The 21,318-nt window shown below is 48.5% G+C and overlaps 1 protein-coding gene across 4 annotated transcripts in view; it reads left to right on the top strand.

Moving 5' to 3' along the window:
• PIGQ (phosphatidylinositol glycan anchor biosynthesis class Q) overlaps positions 1-15,946 on the top strand; it is a 34,924-nt gene extending 18,978 nt beyond the window's left edge. For all 4 annotated transcript variants that reach the window (XM_048064751.2, XM_066977554.1, XM_048064753.2 and 1 more), the window contains exons 7-11: positions 2,075-2,186; positions 4,004-4,084; positions 5,029-5,143; positions 9,521-9,582; positions 13,666-15,946. In XM_048064751.2, the coding sequence (XP_047920708.1) occupies positions 2,075-2,186; positions 4,004-4,084; positions 5,029-5,143; positions 9,521-9,582; positions 13,666-13,818 (523 nt within the window). In that variant the 3' untranslated portion in view covers positions 13,819-15,946. The remainder of the gene's footprint in view (positions 1-2,074; positions 2,187-4,003; positions 4,085-5,028; positions 5,144-9,520; positions 9,583-13,665) is intronic.
• Positions 15,947-21,318: the final 5,372 nt, after the last annotated feature.

Raw genomic sequence — 21,318 nt, 5'->3', positions numbered from 1 at the left:
CAGCTTTGGGGTTACAGCAGGACTGTGACACCATCCTGGTGGCATTGTCTGGACCTACTGGAGGGCCTCACTGCCTGGCAGCTAGGCAGAGGCTCTGAGGGAGCGTGTGGCTTTGGGGCACCTCCTGTGCTGGGCACGTTGGGGTTACTGTGCAAACAGTGCCTGCTGACATGCTCTGCTCCTGCCCTCCGTTAACAAGTGCTGCAGCAAGGCATCACACAGACCTCTGGAGAATAGCTGCTCTTGCCAAGGAGACGAGATGCAAGGTAATGAATAATGGAACCTTTGGCTTATAAAGTACAGAACTGCTGTTGTTCCTCCCCAGGCTCTGAGCAGAGGGCTTCACATTGCAAACAACAGAAATAGAAGCACTTCAGTTACATGTAGTTTAGGGATATGAATTGGTTCTGTTGTGAGCGTAGGGCTTACACCCGAAATCAGTAATGTCAGTAAAGCAGAGTTTCTTCCCAACACCTCTAGTTCACTAGAATTTCTGTTTTGGGCTGTGAAAAGTGGCCTTGGTCCCTTCCAATTGTGAGTGGAAACAGGAAAAGCATTTTCTCTGCTGATTGCTTTCCCATCGTGAGCTGCAGGGAGCCCATCTACCAGTCTGGGCTGTCTGTTAGAAGCGTAGAGCAGCTGTACGTTACCTTGCTGCTGGCACGAAACTGTCCCTGCTGTGCTTGGTGTCCCCACAGAGAGTCAGGAGCGGGTACCAGTCACCCACACCAGCACAACCACCGCAGCACCTTCGTGCAGCTGGCGGAACAAATGCTGGCTCAGGTGCTGCTGAAGTCTGAGCTCCGCCTCTGAAACAAACCATGCAGTGAAACCAGAGCGGGCATGTGTGTGCAGGCAGCGGCGAAGGTAGAGCAGGTCCATCAGGTCCACATGCCTGGTGTCGTGCTGGGGCACGCGGGTGAGTGGGCAGCCTGCATCCCCGCCGCGTCGGGTGTGCGCCAGCAAGCTGGAGGAGTCCTCCCGGGCACCCTCTGGCCCTGAGATGAGAGCGCTGAGCTGTGCCTCCCAGCCTGGGCACCCTGCCAGTTCCTTGAAGCAGTTGGTGTTCCTCAAACCAGATTCCTCGCTGGGGTAAGACTCCTCGCCACTGCTTTCACAACACTGTCTTGAAGGCTAAGCAGCCTCCGCACTTGAAGTAGGCTGGTTAACCGGTCTGGCTGCTGTAGCTCAGGCTCTGGTCTGCCCCACAGGTTGGCTCCGTCCGCCTTCCCTACAGTCCTGTATGTCAGACACCGCTGCCCAGGGTTCTTTGTGACTCTTCTCCCTGCCAGGGGCTCTTTCTTCCTCTGTGTCGTTCTGTAGATGTCTCTGTTTCCCACCTCTTACCACCCCAAGCATCTCTCACCATTGCCGTTCTCCTTGGAGAGCTCTGAGTGTCGCAGCACCAAGTGAAACAGCTTGGAAGGACGCGGTAGGGGTGCCACCAGCCGTTTAGTAGATTTCTTCCCACTCTTGTGGATGAAGGTTCAAGGGCTCCAGTCCTCTCCCTTGCCTCTCTGCTGCAGAGGCAAAATTGAATGGTACTGATGCAAGTGTGAAGGATAGGGCCTTGGCCACTCCAACCGTGGGAAGGGTGTCAGGTGAGAGCAAAGGGCAGGTCTGAACCCTAAAGACTGAGGTGTGCGCGGGGAAATCAGCTTGCTGCTCCTCCTGCTGCAGGGAGGGCGGTGGCATGGAGCTGCCGGTGGCTGCTGCTCGTAGTGGCCACCCTCCTGCAGCACTCGCCGCTGCACGTGTGCCAACCTCTTCCCCAGGAGCAGAAATCGAGAGACTTGCCATAGGCACCGGGCATGGCGAGGGGGTTGCCCTCGAGTGGTCCGGAGCTGCCTGCAGCAGCCCAGCAGCCTGCCTTGCCCATGCCAGGGGCCGGCCCTAGGACAGCCGAGCGAGCGATTAGCATTTTATCTGAGTCTTCCCCAGGTTGATTTCTCCTGCCACTCCGAGCTGCGTGGTACAGTGGGTGAGTGGGCGCAGGGGTGTAGTGATGACAGCTGTTTTCTGAGGCAGCTCGGGAACTCGCAGCTCTAACGCGCGACGTCTTCTCTTTGCCCAGGCTCTACTGCCTGAAGATTTACGGCCTGTCATCCCTCTGGCGCTTGTTCCGTGGGAAGAAGTGGAACGTCCTCCGGCAGCGGGTGGATTCCTGCTCCTATGACTTGGACCAGGTAGTGCTGCAGCACCAGGGGCTTGCTGCAGGGCACTGCCTGCAGGCAATGCGATCCTGCTCTGCTTTGGGTAACGTTGAGAGGGAGGCCACAGGAGGCTCTGCGGTGCCCAAAACGAGCACATTGTGCAGCACTGCATCCTCTTCGAACAAACCCTGGGCTCTGCAGCACCCCTGCACTCTGCGTGCTCAGGGGGTTTGTCTGGCAGGCGCTGAGCGCCCTGGTGAGCTTCACTGGGTGCTGCAGATTCTCGTGGCTCTTGGAGCACAGGATTGGGTACGGGGAAGGAGGCGAGTTAAGAAGTGGTGCCCAGCAGTGTTGCCGTAGGAACAGACTTGCCAGCGTTTCTATTAAAAGGCCCCGTTTCATTCACACTGTGCTGGATCCTGGCCCACACGTTCTCACTCAAACAGCAGAGGCAGTTTTTTTTTTGTCAAACACTGTGATTTCTATTGAAATTCTGAAATGCCGTATGAAAGTTCAGCAGAGCCTGTCTGCGCCACACCTGCTGTTGCAAACATCACTAAAATAATAAAATAATATTTGGTAACTTCCAGGGCCAGTGCCTCTCTCTGTTGCAACAGATAAGCTTCAGCTTCTCGCACTGCAGTGGGGGAGCTAATTTTCTTTTCTTTGGTGAAAGAAAAGTAAGAGCCTCTGTGTCAGGCTGACTGTTTACGTCAGGATTCTGCCCTGTGTGCTTTGAGGAGAATTGGTTTGGCACTTCAGGCTCCATCCTGCTGCTCCAGAGGCCAGTGGGAATTCTGTCATTGGCCTGGGTGGGACGAGACACTCAAAGCTGACCTTAAAAGACTTCTGGGGATGCTAAGAACTGCAGTGGAGTGACAGAGGAGGCGAGAAGCAACTGCTGTGAAGAGGATGGGTTGGACTGCGATCTATTTCTGGTTACATGCATAAAGCTGGGATGTTGATCCACCTCTGTGACAGGAGTGTCTGGGTTATTTTCTTTCATAACATGCCGTGGCCATGTTCTCTTCCTGCAGAAATGGCAGTGGCCCGTGTTCCTGTGCCTCTCTCTTCTGGAAGCTGTGACTAAGAACTGAAGAGTCAGATCTTTATTTGTCATAAATCTGTATTTCTCCACTGATTCTAGCTGGAATTAATTAGTCTTAAGCCAGCTGGGCCAGCCCAAAATGGAAATAACTTGTTTTGTGGGCAGCAGAGCTAATGACACCTGCTTTCCTATGGGTTTTTCTCCTTTATGTATAAATATTGCACCCCCCACTCAGTAACTCTAACTTATTTCTCTCTCACAGTTTCCCACTGAGCAGGATACTGAAGTCCATGGCTGCTGTGGAGCTGCAGACATGCAGACTGGCCAGCCAGCTGCTGCCTGTGGGAATGGTTATCTACCCAGCTCTCCTGAAACAAGGAGGAACAAAAATACTTCTCAAACTTCTATAACATTCCCTACCCTTCCACCTTTTTCTGGTAAAAACTGACTGATGGCTTTAAAACCTAAAGGGGTAGAGGACAGACAAACAGCATGATCATGTAAGCCCTGTTTCCTAAGGAAGCCAGACTAAAATAGGAAATCTTGGGCATTGTCTATAAAGGAAAAGTGCTGTCAGGATCCAGCTTGTTTGTCTTTCCAAACTTAGTCATAGAGAAGATAGCCTCAAAAAAGGCCCAGAAAGAGAAGTAATACTGAAAATATTCAAGGTAACAGAATTATTCACATAGGGAATAAAAATAAGTTAAGAATCTTGCAAACTGTCATTGTTTCACCATTTCCTATTTTTATTTTATTTTGGCTTTGCTTTACTAATGATTGTTTGTGTTTCTTTTTTCCCCAGTTATTTATTGGCACATTGCTATTTACAATCCTGCTGTTCCTCCTGCCTACAACTGCACTGTATTATTTGGTGTTTACCCTGGTAAGATTTAATCCCTGAAGCTAATGGTGTTATGTCTTCTGAGATCTTTTAATTTTTTTTTTATTTTTTTTTTAATGTTTCCTTGTCATTTACTGTCATCCACAAAGAGAATTCAAGATTTATCTGAGTGTTCAGGAAGGGTTCTCACACAACCCATGTAGCCCAAGCAAGTGGAATTCAGGATATGTGTCTGTGTTTCTCCAAAGGGAATTCCCAGCAAATCCAGGTCAGCAGGACATGCTGTTCCCCTGCCGTCTTTCACTCAGAAGTTATTTTTAATCTTTCCGTGCAATGTCTGGGGTGACGACCCCTCTAGTTTGATCCAGAACAACTTCTTCAAGAAGTTAACCTTCCGTGTTAAATGCTGTCAGCCAGGCTTTGCTTGGAGGATTGGACTTCCTTATTTTTCTTTTCTTCCCCCAATACAACCATCCTATCTGCAGCCTGCCTGAAGCAAAATTTTCCGTAGACAGAGGCCTTCACATGATTTCAACATCTTTTACGAGCCCTCTCTTCTCAGATGAGCTTGACAGCAAAAGTAAATGCTGTCTGACAAAAGGAGGTGCTTTAGTCAGGGGACACAAAGCACTAAGTAGAAAGCTCATTTTTGACTGCTTTGCTTTTGCTTAAATACTCTACATGGGGTTTCTTCAAGCAGAAATAAGCTACTTCAGCTCATTGCTGGAGAGTGGGAAATTTGCATTCACTGATGGAGTTCACTAGAAATGGAAGCCTGAATTCTCCCTCTTAGGCTCTGACAGTTGAAAGTTGAGATGGTCAAAGAACATCATGCAGGGGCTGGATGCCCAACCTGTCTAGACATCAAACCCACCTTGGGATGCTTTAGCTTACACACAATGTCAGATTGCAGATCAACTCATGGGTTTTCAAGGGCTACATCTCCTGTTTCTCTGAGATTTGCTTATTAAACTGTTTCTCTGTAGCTCCGTTTGCTGGTGGTGATTGTGCAAGGCCTGATACACTTGCTAGTTGATCTGGTTGACTCTCTGCCTCTTTATTCAATCATCCTTCGGCTCTGCAGATCCTACAGACTTGCAGGTAAGTCCTTCAGCACTACATATGCAAAAGGTTACGGATTTTGCATTATGCGTTTCATTTTGACGCAATGGATAGCTTCTAAATAGAAAGATGCAGAGGGCTGGGAAAGAACCCAAAGCATAAGTCATTCCGTTGTCCATACTGTTAAACAGTTCCTGCACGAGCAAGATGAGGTTGTCAGTGGAAAAACATTTGATGCTGAATCAGAATCACAAGCACCTTTACAAAGCCTGTGATAACTGAAAGTGACACCCAAGCAAACACCATTTAAATCAGTTTTTTGTTTGTTTGTTTTTTTATTCCAGTTCTAGTGCACTAGGCCAGGTAAAACATCTGAGAGTTAAACAAGCTGTTAACCTTGTGTGTTTTGGTTGTGAAAAAAAGTGCAAAAATACTTGGGAAATCTGCTCCTTCGGTGGGCTGGATTGACAGAGAACGTGAATCATTGGAGCTCCAGTTCTCGTCTGACTTTACAAATTGAAGTCCTGAACTGAGATGTTTGGTTCAATTTCAGAGGTCTGGGGAGGTTTCAGGCAATCACTCCCTTTTTGAGATTAACCTATCACCATTTTTAAACTATTTATCATTTCTCGCCTTTTGACAACAAGCCATGGTTAGTATCAGAATAAAGGATCATTTTGAAATGGATTTCACTGTCAGTAGATATAGTTGATCCAGTTAAAATCAAGCCAGTCTAAATCATTGTCTTCCATCCATTTAAAGAGCATGCAGTGGGAATTTTAAAAACAAGAAAAAGCTTGATCATCAGCAAAAGAAAGCTAGTCATCAAAAGTAAAGGAAGCCTAAGGGAACTGGTAACAGCTCTGTATGTTGTAGTGGTGCCAGGTTTGATTTTGGGAAGGTAGAGCTGAGCGATGTTACCAAGCCTGTTGTTTTTCCATGTACGCTTTCTGCATGTTCCTATGAATTTCCTGCTAGAAGCTTCTTAGCCCTTCAGAGCTGTCTTTGGAGAACAGGAAATGCTGCTGAAGAAAACTGATCCAGTAGACAGCAGGTCATAGGGCAGAAGGAGATCTTGCTGTCTCAGAGAGTTGTAAGCCCCTATATTCTCATCAGTCTGGGGTTACTTCTCAGTTTTGGTAAGCCAGCTACCCTTTGCAGGGTGATAAGCCTCCACCCAGGTAGAGGATTGTCTGCTCAGTTTTTTGTTACCAAACTTTTGCTGCTGGCTATTTGTTTGTTTCTCTTAAACATTTTATGAAAGAGAACACTGCGATATCATGCTGTCTGCTAGATGAAGAGGCATCTCTGAGAATTTCTGCAGCCTGTATTCCTGCACCAGAATATAAAACAGAATTGGAATGGTGACAGATGGAGCAGTTGAATCAAATTCAAAGGACTTTATAGAGTACACATCACTTGATGTCCCCACTGCTTAGATTTTGCCTCCCTTTTCAGACTCAGATTAGAAGTCTTCTGGTGTATGTTACAGCAGCTGATTTTACAAGCACCATCAACATGGTTCTACCAACACAAATGAATAGCTTTTCCTATCAACAAGGGTTTAGTGCATTGTTTAAGTTCATCTCAGTTCAGTGCTGGCATCTGGACTCTAAGTTCCTTAACTCAGCCTCTGAATTAACAAAATATGATATCGATGAAGCCTGGGCCAAGGTAGATGTACAATCTACATCCACACACCAGAAATTAAGTCCATATTTTCTTTCCCCTCATGATGTGAAATTTTTGGATTTGAAAAAAATATTGTAACTACATCAAAGCTAATGTCCTCTGTGCAAGAGTTCTGACTGCCCAGTGTCAGCTCGAGGGATGACAGCTTGGTTGGGACGGATACAGTGTGATGTCGACTTAGAGTGTGAAGTCAGGCATAGCAGTGAGGTCCAGGCTTCTCAGGCTGCCCCACACCCAAGTTAGCAATGCACTGTTTGATTGTGAACAGGTCATTTCATTACTTCTCTTTCACTCTTGCCCAGTGTTGATTCACATCACAAACTTTGGGGCAAGCTCTGTCACTCTCAGGATGGTTCTGTAGGTCCTGACTTAGCAGTGCCTCCGTAAGTACAGGAACACAAACAAGCACTGAGCTTGCTCTACTGCACTGTAATGTGAAACAAAACAAATGGGGTCATGTCCTTACCTCTCTTGTGCTATTGGTGATGTCCGTGTACAAAAAATGCTGAACTGTGAGCTCTGGAACTGGCTAGCAATTTCAGAGGGTAGCTGAGGGTTCTTCTCTGCTGGAGAAGAGAAGATCTGGAGTAAGACCAAACCTTCCTGCTCTGTCTGTGAAATTAATTACTCAGAGGCTTCGGAGCATTATAGTCTATAGGTTATTCTAAAACAAATTTGTATTTTCTTATATAAAGTTTAAGACTCCTGATCAATTGAAGAATCACAGAATCACAGAATGGCCGAGTGGGAAGGGACCTCTGAAGATCACCCAGTCCAACCCCCCTGCAGATCAGGATCCCCTAGAGCACCTTGTGCAGGATGGCATCCAGGCAGGTTTTGAACATCTCCGGAGAAGGAGACTGCACAACCTCTCTGGGCAGTCTGTCCCAGTGCTCTGTCACCCTCCCAGTAAAGAAGTGCCCCCTCATATTCAGATGTACCTTCATGTGCTTAAATCAAGAGACTGTTAGTTTGCATAGAATCACAAAGGTTGGAAAAGCCCTCCAAGATCATCTGGTCCAACCGTCCCCCAACCACCAATATCACCCATATGTCCCCAAGCACCACGTCCAACCTTTCCTTGAAACGCCCCCAGGGACGGTGACTCCACCACCTCCCTGGGCAACCTGTCCCAATGCCTGACCTCTTTCTGAGAAGAAATGTCTCATCATTTCCAATCTGAACCTCCTCGGCACAAGTTGAGGCCATTCCCTCTAGTCCTATCACTATATCTGCGAGCAGAGGCCGACCCCAGCTCCCCACACCTTCCTTTCAGGTAGCTGTAGAGCAATAAGGTCTCCCCTGAGCCTCCTCTTCTCCAGACTAAAATCTGTAGAAGGGGAGTGTGTGGCCATGACTTAGAGAAATGGCATTTGCTGGTTTAATGGACTGGTCTTAGAACAAGACTCCAGAGTGCTAGGCCACCCACCTGAAACTTCAGTGCCCACTTGCTTCCCTCTCTCACAAATTGCCTGCCTGAAGACAAGTTCCTGGAATGCCTCAGACACTTTCTCTTAGCCAAAACTCAATGAATCACTTTGAAGACTTTTTCTCTTCCAGCACATTTACTTGTTGAGACCCAGGGTACTCCAACATCTTTTTGAAGCCCATGTTTCAGTATAACCCAGCAAAACTCTGGGTCATAGTATATAATTCCTATGTAATTCCTCTCTGCTCTGTACAAAGAAGGCATTGTGATTTGGGAAGAGCTCTCTGCTAGACAAGAGCATTCACTCCCCAAAGGACGAACAAAACCGTATAATTTCAGTTAATTCAAAGCTGAAGGGAAGAAAGAAATTATTTTGTTTTGTAGATGTGTAAGAGCCATATAGATGCTGTAGTGACAGTGCCTACACAGATGAAGAGTTTTATTTCTGTTTGTGCTCCCGACTCAGTGTTTGATCTGTGGCAGTTCGCTGCATTACTCTGCCCCATCTTCTCCCCTGTAGAAAGGAATGACAGGGGCACACTTGCCTGGTGCAGGTACGCTGAAGATGGATTGGTTTTATTTCTGTGAAGTGATTTGTCATCTTTCAAAGAAAAAAATGCCTCTTTAGACGTAATGGTTACCTTTCTTTGAAGAATTTCACTCAGCGTTCATGTGCAGTATGTCACCATTGGAATCCGAAATGTTTAAAGTATTGGGGCTGTAGCAAGTCCAAGAGGGAATATAAAAGTGGCAGGTTTGATGGGCTTAGTAGTGTGTTAAAAACATATGAGTGCTGTTTTTAATAGGTAGTGGTTGCTTTGAAATGTTTATAATGCCTGTAGGCCAGCCACTTTCCTCCCTTAGTCTGAAAGATTTGCAGATGCGCCGTATCCCCCGTGAGTGAAAATTAAAGGTGATCTCTGCCTCCTGTTACCATGAAGTTCCCATTCTGATGGAAGTTTGGGAACAGCGACTGATTACTGCAGTCCCTGTCATCATCAGTGCTGGCTGGCTGGTTTCTGGGCTTTGTGCTTTCTTCAGGACTGCATTTTAAGCCTGGAAGTCAGAGGGCTGGTTTTAATGGAGCTAAGAGAAACACATCCTTTGTCATTACATGTAAAACCATTTTAGAGAGAATCTGTGTTTCCTGTTGAAAATGGGTAAGGGTTCACAAATCAAGAAAGGTGGAAAACTCCATTTCTAGGAAATCAGTGCTCAGCCAACAGAGCTGAACAGCAAATAGCATGGGCTTTTCTCCAGCCTGGACTTGGCTTCTTTGTTCTGCTTCTTTTCAGCCGGTGTGAAGTTCAGAGTCCTTGAACAGCAGGATGGAAAACCTCTTCGACTCCTTATGCAGGTGAGTCACTTGTGCCCTCAGTGACACTTTCTGCTGTACGCATCCCCTCGGACTGACCCCAAGATCCTTCTCACTTCTAGGGTTCTGAACTGGTCCCATGACTTGGTCTCTCTTTTATGAAGACCCCAATTAAAAAAATTCAGCTGTAAAGTGCTAAAACAAGGGAAATACTTTTCACATTGCGATACTTGGCTGCTTTTTTCTGTTCTTTTTAATACCCTGCTTGACTCATCAGTTTAGAGACAATGCAGTGTCCTGTGTGATGTGAAATGAAATGTGAGAAACATGAAGCTCTCTTACTTCTGTAATTAAAGCTTCGTATTAGTATCACTGCACTTTCAGTCTGTATGCAGCTGCACCCTAATACTTGCTGAACACTGAGAGAAGCAAAAGAAGACAGCTAAACCATTCAGATTGAAAGACAGTAAAGGGCTAGGAAAAGATTGTCCTTTCCAGATGTGTTGAAAAGTCATAGCTGTTCTGTGATGCAGTCAGGACGAGTGCATGGGAGAGAGAATAGAGGGAAGGGCCTCCTGTTATTCTCCTGAGTTGACTCTGGCAAGGTGTATAGGAAAAGGTTACCTGCACTTTTGTAACACTGCATTTCCACGCTCTGTTGCCAGATATAATAAAGCAAATTTTTTCTGAAAAGAAATGATGTGATGGTAGCAGTGGAGTTGTCATTATGCTTTCAGGAGTGATTGTGAAACTCGTATTTCTTGACTTTGCAGGAATACTGCTGTATCACAGCATCACTTTTCTTGCTCATCCTAGGAGGAAAGTCGGAGAGGCAGTGTATAGAGTTTATAAAAAACATTCGCACACTGGTGGAATGTGTGGGAAGGAATTAACCACGGCTTCCCAGTACTTTTGCTTTTTCCATCAGCAGTCCAATCCTCACCCTATTTCAGCATAGGTCAGATCTGCACAGAACTGGCACATCATCTAGCAGTGATTCAAAAGGGAATCCCTTCAGCAGATGTCTTCTGGGGCAAAACTAGCATTTTCAAAGCATGCTGTCTTCCCACTTCCTTAGTTCCAGTAGGACAGTGGTGTACGAACCAGAATCTATCATTCTCCGTGCCCAGAAGAGTCCATAAAAAGGAAACTGTGGACACCAGTGGTGAGGCACAGGAGCAGCTGAACAGACAGTTTGGCACCAGCGTGTTTGTGAGCCAAGGTAGATGGCTTCTCCAGAGCAAAAATATCAGGCCTTAGATAGAGAGCAGAGGCAGTGAGTCATATGAATATGATGAATTTTCCTTGGACCACTGCAGAAAGATCCTTTTGCTATCTAGAATATAGCATAAGTCATCATTTCAAGATGTGGAAGTGCTTTAGTGGATGTCTCTTTTGGCCTTCTGTTCAAATAATAATGAGCACAGCATCAGTAAAGGCACTTTTTTGTTCTCTTTGTGCTGGTGGAAATGAAAAATGGGCTTATGTCAGAAATTCTGCTGAATATACCACTTTATGATAGGTCTTTTGAGAGGAAAATCTAAAAAGCCTATTTTTAAGTGACATGCTAAAATTCTTACCTATGGTACATGGTGATGCTCTTTTCTATATATTGCACAGTGGCTTTGTTCCCTCCCCATATGGTGGCCCTGCAGAAGCATGCTTGATGGCAGTAGGGTCATATGCATGTAACTGTGCCCCAAACGATTTAAGCTATAGGTGACTGATACGTTCACAGCTGCCCTTTGGGGCACTGGTAATGGATTAGAAATCAGTAATGCTGGTTTTGAGCATTCATGTTCAGCTTGTGGTTCAGCCAAGTGATTATTTTTGCTTTTAAGGTAGTGTCATTGGAATGCAAAGTCCAGGCATAGGCAGGCAGAGGGTAGGGGATGATATTTCCATTCCAAATGCTACTTAATTTCTCCAGGAGTTCTTACGTAGTTCAGTATTTTCGTTAGCATTTAAAATCATTCATTTTGGTACACAAGAAGAAATATTTCTGGCAGCACGGCTCAGCTGACTGATAGCCCAGTGAGAAGACACGATGTGTTTATTTCATCTGTATATCTTCTGCCAGAAATGTCATCTTTCACAGCAGTTGCTTTGAAAAGGGTTAAGCAAAAGAGGAAAGGAAAAGGGAACAGTTCCGTTATGAAACAAGGGGTGCACATTATATCAGGATATAATATAAATTTGAACTGCAATAATTGCATAAAAGGACCTCATATTGCCACTTCACTAATAACCATTTGCTTTTGTTTTGGTTTCCATTTATCATAGGAGAGACGGAAATATATATTGCACTGGGCTTAAATTTCTTGTTGCTTCTCAGTAGGCAAGTGTTACCACTCAGCATCATCACTGCCTAGAGATGATCTTCAAGGATAAACATGTCCAAACCTTCCAGCCCACGTTGCTAATAGCCAGGGGCAGGTACACTGTGCATCTCCCTCATATAGCAGCAGTTCCTGTCCTCCTCCAGTATGTTCTCACTTAAAGCATACTGTTTTGTGTAGAGTTGATGAAATAAGCAGAAATAGTTACTCAAGTTTTACTGGTTATAGTGGTGATGTGTTTTTTAATTGGGGCAGGGGAAGGTTTCTTTGGTCTTTTTTTTTTTTTTAAGCTATCTGTGACCACAATGTGATTAGGTTGGTTACAGTCATGCATAACATCCAATAAATGCTGTGGTCAGTCCTTGGCCATAAGGCTGTAGAGTGTGTTTGAAATATGAGCTGCGGTAGTTTGGGTTACACATACCTCAGGTGGGATGAGCTCAGCTCTTGGGTTTCTGGTACAAATGTTCATTTTGATGGCATTCAGAACCAGCTTTCGGTGGATCTGTTTGAATCTGTGTTCCCACAGCTGGACCCCACTGGCTCTTCTTTGGCTTCTCTCAGCCTCTGTGAGCTGCTGCTATAACTTTTTTTTTCCTAAACTTCTTAGGGATGCTTCTGGACACAAGCATTTTCTTCTTGTCCTTCAACAATATTGTACTTTGAAACAATAAAGACTTGGCAAAGGTCTCTGAGACCAGTTCTAGTGACCTCTTTGCTTAAGTGCTGTCTTCTGGAGCTCCATCTCTTAGTTTATCCTTCCCCTCTTCTTGAACACCAGATAGGTGAAGCAAACTGGTGGTGTAAGCAAACTCCCAGAAATCTGGTCACTCTTCAGTGGGCAAAGGAAATATTCAGCTTCTGACAAAGTAGTGACTGTGTGTGGTTTTTTGCTGCCTCTATCCTTTTCATGTCTGGATTTTCTACCACAAATTATAGTCTCTTTCTTCTTTCACGCATCTGCATGGTTTGTTCCAGCATAACTGGACCCTTTCACTAGAGGAGGATATCCTTCCACGTGCTTCTGTTGCCCCTTCTCCAGCTAACAGATCTGTCTGACTCCCCCATCTTCCAAAAGACCAACACAGCAATTCTGTGACTGCAGTCAGAGGCTACGAGCTTGTGTAGGTAGGGACTGCAGGCAGATCATTTTCAGGATGGCGATTGAAATCAAATTGAAAACTATGAACTCAGCCAAAGAGACTTGATTTTAAATGGTAATGAGCAGCCCTTTGTGTGGTCTGTGTGCTGTTCTGCTGGAAGACGATTCCACCACGTGTTGAAGAAGTGATACCATGTTCAGCTTAAAGTGTAGCTGTGGGCCGAGGACTTAGCGGCTTAAAGTAGTAGGCCAGTAAAAGAGATGGCTGAAGTAACACGTTATAGTTCTTACAAGTCGAAGTGCATCCCCAAAGGAGTATTGCATCTGCAGTGGGAGGCCCCCATCTCTCCAACCACTACAGCCTCTTAACAGGGTGACAGTCCCACACCCTTGTAAACTGAGCAGCGCTTTCAAATCCTTCAGATGTTTGCATCTGCTTCTCTGCTCGGAACTTATTTGAATAATACTCCTTGCCAAGCTCGATTTGTTAATGTTTCAGTGCATTGTTCGAGGCTAAATAGATGTAACTAGCCAGAGAGGGAGTTTGACGTTTTGTGAGTAGTGGTGTTGATGTTCTAACAGAGGCCGGTGCTATGCCAAAGTCACACTTGCCTGCCTCAACTGCCTGTACCTCCTGCTTTAATGCATTTTCTTTGTTGCTGTCCCTCTTTCTCCTCCTCATAGATCAACCCCCTGTCGTATGGCAGCGTGGTACAGACATACAGGCTGCCTACGTACAGCTGTTACCCTAAGGATTCCTGGACATCCCTCTGCAAGAAGCTGTTCCTTGGAGAGCTGATCTACCCTTGGAAACACAAAGGAGAGAAGCAGGACTAAGCAAAGCAGAAGAGCCAGGACTGAAAGGCTTGGTCAGAAAAACATACTGACTCCTAATGCTTTTGGACCAAAGGTATCTCAGAGCCAACAGCTGCTGGATCCCTTTAATTAGATTTTGTTAATGTGGGAGGGGCTGAATTCTTAAAAGCAAGTATTTTTAAACATTGTTCTTCAACTTTCCCCTTCCCCTACACTATGTTTGAGCTGGTTTGGTTTCCAGGCTGTTTCTTGTTAATGCGGTGTTATCCTACCCGCGATGTCTGCCTGCTGGCACCAGGGGCTAATGATTTTTTTCTGATGCAAAAGGTGAAACCCATCAGTGCCTCATGGAACCAGCATTTAGTGTAATCAAGGAAGTACCCCTTGAATGGTTTCATGCTGTATATATCTTTCCATGTAAGTTCACAGGGTCATATGAACCAGCCCTTCAGGTGGTTCAAAGTCACAATGTTGAGGTGCATTCTACCAAAGGGCATTTTGGACCTTTTATGCTTCAGCATTCAAGCCAGATGATCAAAGTGAACATGGAGGATCAGCTTTTAGAGTCACACACTGAAAATTGTAGAGTGGGATTATTCAGGTTCAGGGGATATTTATTCTTTTCCTTTTGGTTGGGCTTGGATTCCACCCCCCGCCCAGTGCAGCACCAAAGCAGGTGTGAGCATAGAAACAATGGGACTGGAGGCCCAAAAACATAGACTGTGGTTCATTTGTGCCTATATGAAACACAGAGGGTCTCATCGACGTTTTTCAAAAGCAAATCTGGGGAGAGCTGAGCCCTGAGCTGACACCAGAACTGGAAGTGCAGGGCGCACAGCTTCAAACCCCAGCCTGCCCAGGCTGACACGGCAGCGAGCTGTGGTAGCTGAGAGCTCAGGGCCCTGCCAAGGCTCAGGGCTTCTTTCTCAGTTGCAGTCCAAGGCAAACACAGCTTTGCTGAGTCCGGCTCCGGCTGCGGTGTCTGCCAGAGGACTGCAGCAGCCCAGCTTGGTATGCAGCTCAAGCAGCGCTGGGAAGTGTGTGCTGGGTTCCCTTGCAGGGTCAGTACATCTCCCTGCTTCTCGGGGCCCAGATGAGAGCCTCTTCTTGTGCTGCCTCATCTTTTGCATGTTCTGGTGGTCAAAGAGATTTTGAAGTGATTTCAGATGAGGTATTTAAAGCCACTTCTTTCCCTGTAACTGTAGACACATTTGTCTCAGGAGGATTTTCCTGCTTTGGATGCTACCTCTGCAGTGCAGCAGTGACTGGCTTTTCTGCATCCTGTTCTGACTGTGTGCTTATTTTGACATCTGTTCCCCTTCCCAGTGAGTCTTCTCTTCCCTGTCTTGGGGAGAGTGCTTCTGTGTACAAGAGTGTGATGTCCCGCTGTGTACTTTGCTGTTGTGCAGACAGTTTTATACAATCGTTACCTGAAAGTACACGGACTCTGGGTCTGCGAGCTCCTCCTGCCCTGACTGAAACAGCGATGTAGTGTCCCGGCACCCTGCTGCTGCTTTGCACTCCCCAAATGGCTGCATTAAATGGCATGCTGGATCCTTTCCTCGGCCCCAGAGGGCTCTGTTTGTCCAAGGGCACGGAGGACAGACAAGGAGGATGTGTGTGTTGTGGCGGTCTGCACCTCCACTCGCAGGTTAAGAATTTCCTACCCCAGCCCCATGTCTCGTCTGTGTGCCTGGAGACAGCGCAGAAGAGAAGGATTACAGCCCCAGGAATGTTGGCTGCTTTACAGCGTCCCTGGCAGGTACATTTCGTTTGTCTGTAGCTGCTAACAGCCGCTGGCAGTGCAGCCACTGCCTCTGCAGTCATAGCTTGATGGAAAGAAAATGAAGCTCTGTAGGCAAGCGTTTGGTCCAGACATTCCTTAGCAGGCAAGCACAGAAGCTGCTGAGGTCTTGCAGTTTTCTTAAGGGCATGGTGAGGGAAGGCAGCGTTGCACAGGCACTGCTACCAAAAGGTGATGATGTGGTTCCTTCATCCAGGGCCCGGGTGGCAAAAAGCCCCTCCACCACTGTTGCCGCCCCTGGCTCTGGAGGGGCCATCACTAGCTGCAGAAACTGGAGAGATTCTTGTTGTTCTTTAACGATCAGTGCTTAAAACTCATGTACAAATACAGTATCTTCTTTTGGAACTTTGTTGTCTGAGTATTTCTTCCACTCCAGGTTTGAGTAGGTGCGGGCTGTGATCCATTTAGTGGGTGAAGGGTCTGAGAAATGTTTTGTACTTCAGCTTAAGTCACCGTCCTGGAGAGCCAGCCTTACCTGCCACTCAGCAAGGCAGGTTTACATTTTACCTCCTCTTGTGTTTCCATTGGAGTAATTCAACGATATTCCCCCTGCTTCCTCCCATGCCTGCATGGTTTGGTTTACTAACTGCTGTGGGACGCTTTATTATTTTTGGTACTGTGGAAATAATGTTCCTAATATCCTGGCTTTTGAAATTTCTCTGTAAGACAAAACAGCTCATGATGGTCCTGATCCTGGCTGTCCTTTGGGATCGAGTGACCTGAAAGCATCAGGGACAGCACAAAACAGCAAATGTGACCTTCCTATTGGGAACCTGCCAAGCATGTCAGACATTCCAGCACTGGGTCTGTTCGCTAACATCTGGTACTGACTCTGGGGATGATGAGATACCAAAGGGACAAAAAGCTTCTCCACAAACTGGAGCCTGAATCTTCTGTGACCTGAAGTAGCCCAGCTGGAAGTAACAGCCCCCGGTGGGTGCGATTCTCCAGTATCAGGCAGGACCAGTGCCTGAGCTGTCCTGCTGCTTCTGGTACTCGGCGTTCTCCTTGCCTCTGATGGTGTCCAAGCCTGTGAGTTTCTTCTGCTGGATATTTGCCACGTCTCTGTTCTTCCTTTCCAGTCACTAATGTGAAATAGCCTTCCCCCACCCTTTTCCGATTCTGCGCGGAGACATTACAACAACTTAGCAGACATCCTGCTCAGGAACATATGACCTTATGGCATCTCTAATTAGAAGGTGGGATCAGCATCGTCTTCTACAGCAGTGCAGGTTGGCATTTCCCTGGGGAAGAGTCTGCTGATAAGGTTATGGCACTAATTTATTGTGCCATAACTTACAGCAGGCAGCAAGCAGTCTTTGCCAACCATCATTCAAAGACTGTAATCTTGCAGGCTTTTTTATAATACTGCATTTCCTTATTATTGTTATTATTTCTTTTACCTTTTGTTTTCCAGTGCCGGCACAACATTTGACGTGCCTCTTTACATAGGCATGATTTTTGCGAAGGAAAATGTAACTCACTGCATGTAAAACTCCATCCTAGGTAGAAGTTCTGCCTCTGAGAAATACTTTCCTTTCCTAACCAGAATAGCATGTGACGATGCTGAAAGGAAATCTCGGTAATTACACTGCACTGAAGACTCTGTTTATGGTTTTGGGAGGCTTCCCTGATCCTGCAGCTAGACTGTGCCTTATTCTCCTGGCACATACAGATAAATCATCAGACCCACAGAAAACGAGCATCGCACGTACGTATAACCCCCACGTTGGCTCACACTCAGCAGTTAGCAGGGAGCAGACCAGTGCAGGATGCAGATATCCCTGAAGCCAGCGGGAGGGCAGGGCATGGTGACTCCCTCTCGGCTCTTGCACCCAAAGGAGCCGTGTCAGCCTCACTGGCATTGTGCAACTCCACAATTAAAATTGACACATGGCACAGAGTGTGTGGGTCTTAAGCTCTGAGAACACCTTGCTTAGCATGGGAGTAGCTCCTGTCCTTTAGGGACAGGGCAGTCTGTCTGCCCTGCCCAAGCAGCTCTAATTTCACAGAGGATCCACACGGGTAGGCAGTTTTCTTCTGTTTAATAGTGTGAAATTAAAGCAGGCAAATCTCCTGTTTGTCATCACGCAGATAATGAGTTGCTTTCCTTCTGCCATGTGTCGCCTGATCCCAGTGCTGCGACAACACCTTCTTCCTTATCTCAAGCCTTTACTGATTTACTCTGTGCCCAGACCTGGTGATTACACCGTCATGAATCACAGGGTAGCTGAGGTTGGAATGGGGCTGTGGACCTGGTCCAACGCCCCTGCTCAGGCAGGGCCATCTGCAGCGGGTTGCCCAGGACCGTGTCCAGACAGATTTGACAATCTCCCGGGAAGGAGACCCCACAACTTCCCCATGCAACCTGTGCCAGTGCTCAGTCACCACGAATAAGTGTTCCTGATGTTTAGGCCATTTCTTGTGGTTTAATTCATGCCCATTGCCTCTTGTCCTGTTGTTATGTTACGCTGAGCTAGGAGACATTATAACTCAAATCTCCTGAGCGATTTTGAAGGGTATGCAGTCCTATGTTGTCTCTGTTCCTGAGCAGTCCTGTTCAGGGATCCCTTCGTTTGGGCAGTATCAGAGCCCTGCATGGTCACCGAGGCCTTCTTGCTCGGTCAGTTACCTGCCCTGCTCCTTGGCAGCGTTTCTGGACCTGGTAGCAGAGTGCTTGCACTGCAGCCAAGCTCACTGCCTGCGCTGAGCAGAGCGGGAACCCTGAGGGCCGTGGGGCAGAATCCCCGAGGCTGGCGGTGTGTGAGGCTGCACGGAGCTGGGAGCTGCCTTTGCGCGGTGCTCTGGGGCTCTCCGTGGCAGCATGCTGGTGAATACAGCGGGGACGTGCCTGGATTTCAGCAGATTAATCTGCTTGACATGAGGCCACCGGGCTTTCCAGCTCATTCAGGATCTTCCAGGTTGTATTCCACTGTGCAGGATAAACATGTTTAGAGCAATCCAAACCCTATGTGAGCAGCTGATCTCCCTTCCCAGATGGGAACAGTGCACCCATCCCATCCCCTTTGCATCTGGCCCACCTTTTTTCACTGGGAGCTGAAGAGTTGCTCAGAGAACCTGTCCCGTGAGCCCTGGTGGCAGCTGGCAGCCTCCCTCCAGCGCTTGCCCACGTCAGGGCACAGACCTCAAACCCGGAACGCGCCGGCTGCCTGCTTACTGTCTCAGCAAGCTGCGTGTGAGGAGGCTGCATGCAATTATTAAATGCTGAAAGCAACAGGATGTAAACCCTTCGTTTCTAAATGGGTGCCGTGGCACAGAAAGCAGGCGGCGGTGCTGGGCACGCTGCGTGCCTGGGGAAGCAGAGGAGCCAGAGCCCGGGCTGTGTCCAGCAGGGGTGGAGGGAGGCTGCATGTGCCTCTCCTGTCCGTAGCAGTATTTAAGAAGCATCTGGGACTGGGGAAGTTCATGAGAACTTCACCACTGTTGTAGTCAATCCTTCTACTTACAGTCTTTTCAGTTTTAAAATACTTTTTGAAGTTCTGAAACATTTGCACTTTAATTAGACGTGTGTGTTTGCATGTGAACATCAGAGACGATGAGGAAGTCTCATGTGCTGGTTAAACAGCACCGGCCCATTTTCTGTTTGCATTCGCAGCAGCTACCGAGTGCTAAGCAGGAGCAAAGTGCTCACATAGCAGCAAGACAGCGTTTGCTTTAAAATGCCCCTGTTAGCACCATTCAAAGCAGTGACTTCCTTCCTACCACAGCCGTCCAGCTCAGCAGCTCAGTAAGCAGCTCTGCTGTGTGCCCATCCCAGCACCATTTGTGCAAAGGCACGGCGATGCTCGCGGGGCTCGTACCTGCTGGTCCACGTGCGGCGGAGACCAGAGAGGTTCTGCAGGTGCTGCTGGGTGACAATATAGGGATGGAGATGGTTTTTTCTGCTGACAGGTGTGGATTTTTTGGTTAATTAAACCTTTTAATCGGAACTTAATTGGATTTTGATTACGCTGGAATAAAGATGTTGGGAGAAAAATCAAGCTCTTCCCTCTTGTCTCTGCATGCCGACCCCCTGTGTGGCTGCCTACAGCAGCGGCTGGTGCTGCGGGGATGGAGCAGGGAGGCTGCGGGGGGGCTGGGCTGTTCCCCCCGGCCTGGCCGCGATCTCTGCTCCCCGCACACGCGGGGTAATTCACCGCTCACCCAGCTGAGTGCTCTGCTGAGGCCAGATCACAAAAGCCTTGCGAGGAGGAGCACCGATCCAGCAGATCCTGCCCCAGCACTGGGAGATGGTCCAGGTGCTGCCCCACCAGCAGCTTTCTCTGTGGCTCAGTTTTCCGCCGGCTCATCTGTACAACACGTGGCTGCTTGAGGTGAGAGGCTGGGCCGAAGGGGACAAGCTGCACCACCTGAGCAGGAACATGTGCCATGCCTGGGAACTGGGGGTGCTTGGGGCTGCTCCTCTCCTTTCCACATTAGAGCGGCCAACACCCTTGAATTTACTCCTCCTCTTCTTCTTCCTCTTCCTCCTCTTCTTTTTTCTTTTTCTCTTCTTTTTTCCTTTCCCTGTTCTTCAGCAGCTTGCACCGGCTGCCTCGTGCCCGCTGGGCAGGGTGCGGCCAGCTGGGTGCACGGCCACGATAATGTCCCTGCGGCAGCAAGCGGCTGCTGGGGTCACCCCGCGGCATCTGCCTGACCCCGTGCTGCTGGGAGCATCCGGAGCCACCTGGGTTGCCTTCTCCTCTCCCACGGGGATTACCGTCAGCGTGGGATCTGGTTGGTTTCCCACCATCCCACCAGGGGGATGAGGAGCACTCCAATAGCCATAAACCTCGGCTCGAGGGTTGGCCCTGGAAAGAGCAGCAGGACTGAGGTGGAGAGGCAAAGAAAAGAGAAGCAAACTCGCGGAGATCCCTGCCTGGCCTCTTCCTCCCGCCTGCGCCCCGCAGCTTTGGATGGTAGCAGCAGCGCGGGGAATGACTTCTCTCCTCTCCTGGGCGATCGATCCTGCCCGCCGGCCGTGCACGGGTCCCCTCTGCCCGCAGCGCTCGCCCAGCCCGGCCCCTGCCTTCAGCCAGAGCCCCCGCAGTCCTGCCTGCCCCTGCTCCCGGGGACGGGCCTGGCAGCGGCTGCTGCAGATCAAGTCAGCTATTTCATGGGTCGTCTGCTACGGGACGTCTGCTTTTTCATGGGTCTTTTGCAGGCGCTGGGGCAGCCGGGCTGCTGAGGGCTGCGTTCGGGATGACCCAAACCAGGCAGCGCTGGGTGAGGACGGCTGGGCCTGCTGCGGGGGGGTGATTTTGTGCCGCTTTACGCAGCACATCAGGGCCGCGGCTCCGAGCTGGGCGCTCTGCGCTTCCTCATGCATTTTCAGTGACTGCGGGGAGGTTATTTTAACAAAAGCCTCATCAAAACAAGCCCTCCCAAGGGAGGTGAGATCGTGCGGCTCCGAGGCAGCAAATGAGCTCCAGCCCTTCAGCATGGGGAGGGAGCTGGGCTGGGACCACCGAGGCGGGGGCACGTGGGGCTGGATCCGTGCCCACCGCCAGGCCCCCCTGCCGCAGCGCTGGCTCCCAGCCGCCTGCCAGCCCCTGAACAAAGGCAGCGAGCGCCGTGGGATGTGGCAGCAGGCTCAGCCCGGACAGACGGACACAGACGGACACACCGGGGCGGGGGGAGCCAACCGGGCCCCCGGGGAGCAAGGCACAGAGCTGCCAGCCCCAGGCCGGTGCACGGTGCTCGGGTGTCGGTGCCCA

The sequence above is a fragment of the Anser cygnoides genome, chromosome 15 (genome assembly GCF_040182565.1).
Source record: "Anser cygnoides isolate HZ-2024a breed goose chromosome 15, Taihu_goose_T2T_genome, whole genome shotgun sequence".
Classification (NCBI taxonomy): Eukaryota; Metazoa; Chordata; class Aves; order Anseriformes; family Anatidae; genus Anser; species Anser cygnoides.
The sequence above is the reverse complement of the archived record's forward strand: the minus strand, read 5'-3'. Positions and strand labels throughout refer to the sequence as shown.